Raw genomic sequence first — 10,759 nt, forward strand, 5'->3', positions numbered from 1 at the left:
AAAAAAGGTCCTACCGGGAGTCGAACCCAGGTCGCTGGATTCAAAGTCCAGAGTGCTAACCACTACACCATAGAACCACTTGATAACAGACGTAAGCCTAAGTAGAATTTGTATTTTTATTATTTGTACGTTGTCATTGTGAGATTTTCTCTTCTTTTTAGCATTGTTATTTGTTAGCTGAGAGTCAAGCTTTTGCGACCAACCATGAGGATTGGCTGTTTTTTTTATTTCATCAAAATTCGATGAATTTTATAATCAGTTGCAAAACTGTATTTATAAACACAAACGGGTTAAATACGGAAATGGGAAGATTTTTTTTAAAAAAAAAATTACCATAATGGATATTTTTTTTAAAATTATGAAAATGGGTAAATCATATTTTGATATTAGATTTCACAGTTAAAAAACATATTTTAATATATAATTTCACGATCAAGAAATCGTATATCAAAATTCGATTTCACTTGTCATTTGTTTTTATTTTTATCTATGAGGACCGAAATTATATGTTAAAATACAATTTTAATTTTTTTTTCTTTTTTTCTAATGAAATCGTATGATAGGATATGATTTCCATATTTTTTCTTTTAAAAAAATTGAAATCGTATTGTTTAACATGATTTCAGTTATGTTTTTTTTAAATGGTTTTATTTTTAAAATAAATTTATTATTTTTTTAATTTTTTTTAAATAATACATTAAAAATAAAGTGATATATGGACAAAATTTATAAGTTGAACAATATATAGTAATTAATTATGATTGAAAGATTAAAAATTACAAAATATTCAACATAATTCATTACCTATATAGAGAGTTATCATGATGATCTTCATTTCAATACACTAAACATTTCTCTCGTCTATTTGAAATTAATTCATCTATTTTATTATGTATGCAACTAGTTGTTGGTGTGTCAGATTGAAATCGTTGCATGTCAAGATCACGAACAAATTTTGGATCTATATATTGAGACTACTAATCCTTATTTTCGAGTGAAATTAAAGTTCATAAGTTCAATAAATGTTTTACAACTTATACACTGATCAACAAATAAGTCAATCTTTAGGTGACAAGAAGAACAAACTACAATAACATGAAAACAATGTAGTTACAATGATTAAAATTCCCTATAATTTCTTAAATAATTAAAAATATAATCATGTTCAGATACACGATTTCTAAAATAATTTTTTTAAAAAACATGTTGAAATTGTATGTTCATCTACAATTTCAACTTTTAATAATAAGAAAAATTAAAAAACTAAAATTGTATATACATATACGATTTTAGTGTAATTTTTTTTAAAAGAAAATTATAATTTGAAGCACGATTACTTCTTAGTAAAATCGTACTTTAAACCACGATTTACCCTTTTTTAATTTTTTTTAAATATACCTATTATGATAATTTTTTGAAAAAATTACACCATAATGGTGCAAGAGCCCAACGCGGGTATTGCTACCCAGAGCCCGGCCATTAGATATTCTGGGAAAATTTTAACGCCACGAAAATTATTTTTTAAGGTTAAATTATATTTTTAATGTTTCATTTTATACTTTAGTTTATATTATGTGTAATTATACTTCTTTCAAATTGCTTAAGTTTTCAGTTTTTCTATTCAGCAAAAAAAAAGTAAGTTTTTATTTTAAGAAAAAAAACTCTCTGACGGCCAACAAAAATATCTAATATAACCAAAATAATAAAATATCCCCTACTCAAATCCTAATACAGCATTTTTATTTTTATTCAATTCAACCAACCGACTTAAACTATTTTGATATCCTAATATGAAGTCTTACAAAAATCTATCAAATTTCATTATTATTTTTTTTGAGAAAATACGACAGTCTTAAAATTATTTCATATTGCGAGTTCACCATAAACCATTAAATATTTGGATAAAAAACATAGAAGGAAATTGAGTAGAGAATGAGTTCACTTAGTTTTAAAAGTAAAGGATCTAGAATGACAAAAACTTTAGCACCAAAATTTGTACATAATCCAAACTAAAAGGATCAGAAGTATAGTTAACTTAAATTTTTGTATCAATTGAAATTAAAAAAACTTGATTAATGGTAAAATCGTTGTATCTTAAACAATATAAGCTTATTAAAAGATTTTCATTTTTGAAACACTTTCTATGGGCATCTTCAACATTCTTACAAAAATTCTTTTGTTAATTATTTTCTTAACTAGATTTCCATGTTAATAAATAAACAAGCTAGTGATAATATGAATCAAAACGTTTATGACACGTAAAGAGGGACGGACCATGGACGCCACTACACCCGACAGAAAATCACGTTGACATCTCTTGGTGAGGCATTGTCCAAGCTGTTGTGGCAGTTTTCCAAGTATATTCTTAAGAGTAATTTTCTGAGTGTAATTCCAAAAGGACTTTCTACTTGTTTTTTTACTATTACATTCATCTCTTATAAGAAGTGTTAATATAAGATTTGAAGAAATATTGAGAGAGTATCACTGTAATGTAAAGAAATGTTGGTGCAATTTTTCAAACTTAAAAGGAAGTTCGAGTAATTAAAAAGATTCTTTTATCGATAAATATTTATGGTTAGCATTATTAGTTTATTTTAGCGGGAAGATTCGAACGCAACCTCTTCTACTTCCCTTCAACATAAACTACTTAGCATTTAAGATTGGTGTAAAATGGTTTTCAATCTGTTTTAAATTAAATGTCAACCTTCGAGAACGTTACCACAACACCACCTCAGAATTCTCGTTTTAAGAAACAATTTAAACCTTATCACGATGATGAAATGACAATGATGTTACACGCTTCTAATTAAAGAATATACACAGTCAGAACCATGATGCCATGTTTTTCGTTTGTTTCATCTTCTGAATTCCCAATTGTTCTCTACTTATTATTATTTGGGTATAACATTATCATCTCCATTTTGTTTAGTTTTAGTTTAATCACCAAATACAGTAGACCATGACCATGAATTTACCACTGATTTGCAATATCTGCAATTCTGCATATTGGGTGGCAGATTCAAAAATCTATGATGTTCCATACTATTATGCTGCGGAAGTGCTACTTCTATGTTGCATATTGGGTAGCATGGTAGTTGCTAGGCTTCTATAGTGAAATTTTTTCCCCATTATGTGAATCATACCCATGAATATGATCATGTTAAAATATCAGAAGCATAAATATAGACAAACACTTTTCATATGCAACTGCAAGGGCAGTATGAACTACGAATCCCCAGCTGATTACTTGCTCACACCAAATAAAATGGAGATCTCTAAACGTTAAGCAAATTCTTGAGAACAATAATTTAATCTAGATATATGGGTTGTAATAAAATTATTTTTGATAGTTGATACATGTAATGAAATTGACGCACTTGAAACCCAGATCATACCAAGAAGTGGAAGGTGAGTGCCCCTCGTGAACATGACAATCACCATGAGCAGCAGCCACTACTTGATGCATCAGACTGTGGGGGTTTCTGCTTGAAGATGTTTTTTTTCACACCGGACGAGCCCTCAGCCAAGAGGCTTGGTGTCTCCAAAATCTGCAGATAAACAGGGAACCCAAATTTGAATCATTTCTTCCATTTTCTGAGGTGTTGAATTGCACTTGACTCAAATAAAATATAAGCAAACCAGGGAGGGCAACATTACACCCACAATTCTTTTGAGGAAGATGGAAATAAAAAGGAAAATCTTGCAATGCATGTCAATTAGATTCAGTATCTATGCACAAAAATGATTGCAAATGCAAAGTCTTAGAAGGATACATCAGTCTTTTGGGTATTTGAGAAGCCTACACCATGAGATTTTGTTATTAAACTTTACCATTTGAAACTTATCTAGGACAGCCATCAAGCTGCAAGCATTTCTTGGAGGTAAGGAGTGAAGGACAAAGGTACTCTATTTAAATATAAACTGAGCTGCTGTAATACTGGCTACTGAGATTGGGATTGCTTAAGCTATTAGTGTTCATTTGAGGTAATCGGCAGAGTTGTTTCATATTTTATTTTCCACTGTTTCTTTTGGTTCTAGTTACATAAGACAGCTAGGACTAGACTTTCCTAAGGGTCAGGATCTGTCTTGTATGGGCCAGATTGGTAACTTTTTATTTTATTAATTAATAATAGCTAGAATCTCTCTATTGGCTGTGTTCAAATCTCTTCAACCCTTCTTCTCTTATGACATCTAGTGTGCCTAAGTTATATCGCACGGCCTGTATACTACAGAGCAAAATTCCATTTATCCTGTCATAATATGTCAAGTTACTGTTCATTTCATAACTTGGAAGTTAAGTCTTTCCAAAAACAATATTTCACAAAAAAGATAAAGTCATGAAATGACACAAACATAGCAATAATAACCATTTCAATTATTTCAGACCCCCCCTCCCTGTTTTTGTCCTTCTTGAGTTGGGAAGAGTTGCATTGTATGCGTACCTTCATCACAAGCTCATCAAAACACTGTGCAACATTGACTCTGGTTTTTGCACTGCATTCAGTATACAGACATCCATATTCCCTAGCAAAGTCTATTCCTTCCTTTTTGCTGACAACCCTTTCACTTTCCTGAAATATGAGATTATTAGGATGAAGTATACTTTCATTCATGTCTACTTTAAAATATGACAGCTCACAAGAGCAGCATTCCCAAAAAATATTCCCGTGCAATTTTTTAACTGAATTACTGAATTGAGACTTACCCTCACTATTTGTTAGAAAGAGGAATTATACAAGGCTAATTCATTAATGACTTACCCTCACTATTAATGAGGAATACTTCCATTCATGTCTACTTTAAAATATGACAGGTCACAAGAGCAGCATTTGCAAAAAATATTCCCATGCAAATTTTTAACTGAATTAGTGAATTGAGACTTACCCCTCACTATTTGTTAGAAAGAGGAAACAAGCCAAATCATTAATGACGTACCTTATCAACTTTGTTTCCTACAAGCATCTTGATGCAGTCTTGATTTGTTGAGTATAAGTCAATTTCTTTAGCCCATATATCAGATAGATTTGTAAAGGTTTCCCGCCGCGTTACATCATATACTGTATTAATAACCCAGATTCATTGAATAGCTTTATAATATATAACAGCAACAAGAATGTGATTGATACAGATAAAACAATTTAAACAATAAACAATCACATTACATTTGGAAGCAAAATCTGCTATAATATTTCAGCCAACCAAATTTATGGTCCAGAAATAAAGACAATAACAATACTAAGTAATTATTCAAAAAATGAGAAATTATAACATCAATAAATCCTCTAAGTAATGTGTCCAACACTCTCATTGGCAATGGGTGTTTGCAGATTGGATTGAATCAGTTTTGAAGAGAAAAACCATCTGATTCAATCATTTTGGTTTTGTTGATTTATCATCCAATCTGTTTAGTTTAAAAATTTAATTCGATCCAATTTAAAGCAATTTGAATTGGACTGATTTTCGGTTTTATTCTTACTTTTGTTTGTTTTAGAAAATATTAAATAAGAAATAAGATATATATAATAAATATAATAAAATAATTTAAAATATCAAATATTTCATTCAAATATCACTATATAACTAATAATAGTATATTTACCCATCTTTACTCAAATAGGTAGTAAAAACATTTCTTTAACTAAACGTATTTTTCATAAATAGGTATAAGTCATATGATAATTTTACAAATATATAGGAAATAAAAATAAAATGAGTGGTATTATAAATTTATGAATGAAAATATATGCATGTGTACAAGTTTGGTTTGGATTTGATTGGTTTTTACATTCAAATCCGAAATCCAATCTGATCCAATAAAAATCTTGATTTTACAATTTTTTTTATCTGTTTGGTTTTTGGTTTATACAGTTATCGGATTTTTGGATCAGTTTTTCCGGTCCACATTAGATTCAATTGGTTAATGAACACCCCTACTCATTGCAGTAGTATCTGATTTACGATATTGTGAATTGCCAATACTCAGACATCAAATGTTCAATATTTTCAAATTGAAGGAAATATATGTTTAACAGAAAAGTCAGCTAAATCATTGCCATCACCGCTGTCCATTGCCACAAAACTATAGCTAATATGTTTATATATTAATGCTAGTAGTGTTTATGGGCATTGCTAACTCTCTCAATTCTTAACTAAAGTGTAGTTTAACTATTAGAACTCCAGGTTATCAAAGATCTGCATCCACAACGAGCATATCCCTTGTCCCATTTTACGGGATGCATTTGGTGGAATGAATATTTCTCATAGTTCTTAATAGGAGTGTAAAATGAATAGTTTGGATAATTTTGAATTTGACTATAACAATGAACTCTTAATCGATTTATAATCTATTAAAAATATGTTAAAAGAATTCAATCAATCTATGGCCCATTTAAAAAAATTGCCCAACCCTATCCACTATTCCATTAGTTATTTTTATGGATGGATATCCAACCCATCCATTTAAAAGCATATTATACTTTCAAATTATATTTTATTTTTTTACCTATCAAATTTTTCTCTCTAAATTTTCACTGTCTAATTTAAAATACGTGGTTCATGACACAGTTATGCCATTAGATTTGGTCAGTCATTCTAATAAATGTGTTATTTAACAAAATGATGCTTCATGCACAAGACTATATTAATTATATTTTATTTTTTTACCTATCAAATTTTTCTCTATAAATTTTCACTGTCTAATTTAAAATACGTGGTTCATGACACAGTTATGCCATTAGATTTGGTCAATCGTTCTAATAAATGTGTTATTTAACAAAATGATGCTTCATGCACAAGACTATATTGCTATATTCTTATAAAATAAATTTGAAAGGGATAAAATAGAAATAAGTATAAACTACATAATACCATGTTGCATGATTTACAGCTTAACAAGATACCAAACTTTAAACAAACAATAAAAGATGTGAACATCACATTCATGGGATAGCTAACTGAAAAGACAACAAGTAAAGGAGAAAATTTGGAAATACAACATACCCATAATTATTCCTTGAGCTCCTCTGTAATATGAACTAGTAAGTGTTCTAAACCTTTCCTGTCCGGCTGCACAAAGAGAAAATAAAAAGTATTGTAATTAGCTTATTCTCATGAAGGTTGACCTGACTTCTCTAAAGCATAGGTTAAACAAATTTGCAGCAAAGAGAGGAGAATTAAGTATATCAGAAGCTTCTTATTTCTCTATAATAGAAATAATATAAGTTATATACTGCACATAGTAGCTGAAGCATTACATAACACTATATGTTCTCTTAAATTTACATGATGGAACATTTTAAATATGCCACAATTTCAATAAAATATATTTGAAATATAATTTTATAGTATTCTACTCTATTAAGGTCTAAGGACTCTGATAAAAGATAAGGTACATTCCAGTATGCTGATTTTAAACAATATTGCAGAACTTTCCAAATTCTGTTAAACTTAGGTGTTAAGACTTATAATCTCAACCTCCAAATCTATACATGTCATCCTAATAATATGTTAATGAACCAACAGTGAAATATTCAACAATAAAATTTGAAGATTCCAACTGGTATGGCAAAACTCTCAATTAAAGCTCGAAAGAGTCAAGTACATCAGAGCTCCAAAGCTCCACACTCACTCTTCAGCATAAGTTTCTAGCAATGGAAAAAATTCTTCACCTTAACTAATATGTAATTCTGAAAATATATAACAGAAGCAAACAACATAGAATAAAAGGGATTTGACTTTCAAGAAATTATAATTAACAAATTGCACATTACCAGTGTCCCAAATAGCAAGTTTCAACTTTTTCCCTCCCATTGTAACATATTTAACTTTGAAATCTACACCTGCATCATGAATATAAAAATCAATGCATATGATTGAGAGAAAGTACAACTTACAAATAATTTCATGATAGTCTCCATAATAAATAATGAATCATAACATGGACATCACCTATTGTAATGGATTATCATGACTCCATGATGGAACAACTAAATAATCTATGTTGTAGACTGTTCGGATCCAATTGCAAGGTATGACACTTGAGTCCCACATTAGAAGTATGGGATTCTAGTGTGGGATTTATAAAGGCTTTGGGCTCTCCAACTACAATAGCTTGCTTTTGTGGTGTGGTTCTCACAAGGTTCTTATCAATTGGTATTAGAGCCTTCCACCATGTCTCTCAGCTCAGCTAACAAATGGCGGGGATGGTAACACTGGCATTGCAGTGTTTGCCTGAGACTAGTCAAAGGGCTAGTGCACAGCCAGCCGCGGGGACACGGGGTTACGAAGCGTGGTGGGGTGTTAGGATCTAATTGCAAGGTATGGGACTTGAGTCCCACGATGGAAGTATGGGATTCTAGTGAGGGGTTGTTAAGGCTTTGGGCCCTCCAACAACAATAGCTAGCTTTTGTGGTGCGGTTCTCCCAAGGTTGTCAACAACAAACACTATATATTTCTTAAAAACAATAGAATTCTATTTAACGCAACAGAGAAACCAGTAACTGTCCAATCCTGATTTACTGAATTAGGTTGGGTCCACTACAACTGATATTATTAGATCAGGTAAATAGTCCAAGTGTATGAAGCCTGATCTGACTGGCCATAACTTGTCAGTAAACTTGGTACTGATTTGTTTATTTGTAGCCAAAATATGTAGTTAGAGGTGTAAATGAGTTAAGCTAGTCATGAATTAATGCAGTCAATTTAGTAAATACTCGATCAAGCTTGTTTGTTTTACCAAAAAAATAATCTTAAGCTTAGTTTTAGGTTCACTTATATAAATAGTCAAGCTCAAGCATTATCGCATTGACATTAAACCTGTCTGTGAGAGAAAGTGGCTGGCATTAAAAGCTCAAGCAATATCGGATTAAGTGTGCGACCTTATTAAACCTTCTCCTCCATACACGTAACCTATAAAATTTCATTCTCTTTCTAATTAAGGAACAATGACTGGCTCTTTCAATTAACACACGATTCTATTTATCCCCTGCCTCCTATTCCTTGCTAAAATTTGCTAATTGATATTGCTAACCATACAATTGGCACACACACAAAGGCAATAACTAATCTGAAGAAAACTCATATCATAGTATTAATTAATACCTTTACAAAAAGAAGCCACATAATCCTATATTTAAACAGTAAATTAAACATATAATCAATCTTGTGGGTACTACTCGGTTTGCTTCATACCTGCCTTAATTTCACGCACAAATCATATTTCTTATGGCATAAAGAAACCATAGCAGATATAACCACATCATCAATCTAGACATGTGATGATTTAATTTATCTAAGCTATAATATAAATCAAACTTGGTATTGCTCCAGCTATTTTATAAATCGAACTCTGTCCATGTCCATCACATTATCAACCACACCCTATTCCGTCAAATATACCTTTCAAGATTAACGCAGAGGCCAAAAGACAAAGGCTATATTTGGATTAAAGTTTGGAAAATACTTCATGCAAATTTTAATGCACAAGAACAGATTCCAATGCATTAAATGTAAAAGGATAAAAATGTTGTTTCGAGAGTAAAAGTATTTTTAAGCTGTTCAAACTTTAATCCAAACATGCACAGAGTTTGCAACATTAAAGTCCACAAATCCACTATATTAATAACGCTTCAACCCTTCAACTAAAATTTTGATCCCATAAATTTTCTTCCAACACCCATCATCAGAAAAAACCTCTAGAACTCAATACTACAAAATACTAAAGATTGACAAGTGGGACAAAGAATTATAAGGTTTGCTTGGTGTTTGAAGCGAGAAGAGAGAGAGTGGTGTCATGAGTTCGAATTTTTCTACCAACAAAAATGTTACAGATTAACATTTGTCGATAAAAAAAAAATTGATAAGTGGGACAGCATAAATTATTGCGAAAATCTCAACGACAAAATAAAACAAGACTTATTTTTATTTTTAATATTTTGAAAAAAAAAAGAAGGAAGGAAAACTAACCGATGGTGGGAGAAAGATCCTCGAAAGTATCAGAGGTAAAACTCAAAAGCAGGGTGCTTTTGCCAACGCCAGAATCCCCAATCAAGAGAAGCTTGAACAAGTAATCGAATTCGGGTTGAGTCGACGACGAGGAAGAAGAAGCATCCATTGAGAACTCCAAATGAGAAATTCAATCGACGACGCTTGGACTTAGGTTTTGACTTTATAGATAGGGTATTGTTTTGGATTAGATCTAAGAGGTGGTTTTGTTTCCTTTTCTTAAGCTTATTGGAAATTCTAGACTTGACTTGGATTCGGTGGAAAGTGGAAGCAGAAGGAAAAGGAAAGAGATTGAAGAGAACGAGGATTTAGTAGAAGGTTGCGGACGGTCAAAGAAAACCCGTTTCAAGTTTGTCGCGTGCATGCTGCGGTGAGTGACTGTTTTGGTTGTCGGTGTTTTTTCGCAACGGTATTCATCTGATTGATCCGGTGAAAATGGTAGGTGAGTTGGTGGATTAATAATTAATTTGATATATATTAAAATTAAAAAAATTTAAAATTATATATGTATATAATATATATAAGTATATAAGTAATGTTAATTTATTAATGTTTTCCTTGAATTTCAATTTCTTTTATCTCACCCAAAAGCTGTTCTTTTCCTTCCATCAAAAATGAGAAAACAAAAACAAAAAATGAATGTGATACCTAGCATTCGAGGGCTAGGGAACCTCCACACTGCGCGTGAACCGCGAGAGAGCTCAAAGCTCGCGGGGAGGAAGGAAACGCAAGTTCAGAGAGAAGAAAGTAAGAGAAG

General features: G+C 31.2%; 1 protein-coding gene and 1 non-coding gene across 2 annotated transcripts; both read right to left on the reverse strand.

The window, feature by feature from the left end:
* Positions 1-5: 5 nt before the first annotated feature.
* On the reverse strand, positions 6-77 carry TRNAQ-UUG. Its single transcript has one exon. It is a non-coding gene; the product is annotated as a tRNA-Gln (tRNA).
* A 3,077-nt stretch (positions 78-3,154) lies between these two features.
* LOC114382740 (ras-related protein RABC1) lies at positions 3,155-10,445 on the reverse strand. Its single transcript, XM_028342330.1, has 6 exons — positions 9,964-10,445; positions 7,770-7,838; positions 7,000-7,065; positions 4,936-5,057; positions 4,443-4,571; positions 3,155-3,548 (listed from the first exon to the last, which is right to left on the reverse strand). Exons 1-6 carry the CDS (start codon positions 10,109-10,111, stop codon positions 3,435-3,437), a joined length of 648 nt encoding a protein of 215 aa, XP_028198131.1. The 5' UTR covers positions 10,112-10,445; the 3' UTR covers positions 3,155-3,434.
* Between the last annotated feature and the right edge of the window lie 314 nt (positions 10,446-10,759).

This window comes from Glycine soja, chromosome 13, assembly GCF_004193775.1.
Source record: "Glycine soja cultivar W05 chromosome 13, ASM419377v2, whole genome shotgun sequence".
In the NCBI taxonomy this organism is placed as follows: domain Eukaryota; kingdom Viridiplantae; phylum Streptophyta; class Magnoliopsida; order Fabales; family Fabaceae; genus Glycine; species Glycine soja.

Excerpts from the sequence above, each read along its gene's own strand:
- LOC114382740 (XM_028342330.1), bottom strand. The coding sequence starts at position 10,111 with ATGGATGCTTCTTCTTCCTCGTCGTCGACTCAACCCGAATTCGATTAC. Across the intron at positions 5,058-6,999 it reads AGCTCAAGGAATAATTATGG|TATATGATGTAACGCGGCGG; the intron begins GTATGTTGTATT and ends TTATTAATACAG. Across the intron at positions 4,572-4,935 it reads TAGGAAACAAAGTTGATAAG|GAAAGTGAAAGGGTTGTCAG; the intron begins GTACGTCATTAA and ends CTCATATTTCAG.